Source organism: Mesitornis unicolor, unplaced genomic scaffold, assembly GCF_000695765.1.
Source record: "Mesitornis unicolor isolate BGI_N332 unplaced genomic scaffold, ASM69576v1 scaffold40045, whole genome shotgun sequence".
In the NCBI taxonomy this organism is placed as follows: domain Eukaryota; kingdom Metazoa; phylum Chordata; class Aves; order Mesitornithiformes; family Mesitornithidae; genus Mesitornis; species Mesitornis unicolor.
Window position 1 is genome coordinate 1 of NW_010184170.1, and position 327 is coordinate 327.

The window sequence follows — 327 nt, forward strand, 5'->3', positions numbered from 1 at the left end:
GGTTGGGGTGCAGGGGTGCAAGGTCTGGGGGTGCTGGGCGCAGGGGTGCAAAGCACATGGGTGCAGGGTGTAGGGCTGCAAGACATGGGTGCAGGGGAAGGGGGTGCTGGGCATAGGGGTGCAGCTCTGGGGGTATAAGACACATGGGTGCCAGGCTTGGGGGTGCCAACAGTGTCCCCAAATTGCTGACACCATCCAGGCCCACCCCTCAGAAGCAGTGATGGAGAAAGATCCCAGCTACTACGAGGAGGAGGCCAAGATGGTGGCGGGTGACAGGCTGGGTGCTGAAGGAACAGAGGCGCAGGTGAGGCTGGGGGGGGCAGACGG

At 63.6% G+C, this 327-nt stretch overlaps 1 protein-coding gene across 1 annotated transcript in view; it reads left to right on the forward strand.

The window, feature by feature from the left end:
- The first annotated feature begins 220 nt into the window (after positions 1 to 220).
- The window catches only part of UNC93B1 (unc-93 homolog B1 (C. elegans)), a 2,721-nt gene continuing 2,614 nt past the window's right edge, over positions 221 to 327 (forward strand). Inside the window, exon 1 of the mRNA XM_010184383.1 lies at positions 221 to 304. Within this exon, the coding sequence (XP_010182685.1) occupies positions 221 to 304 (84 nt within the window). The remainder of the gene's footprint in view (positions 305 to 327) is intronic.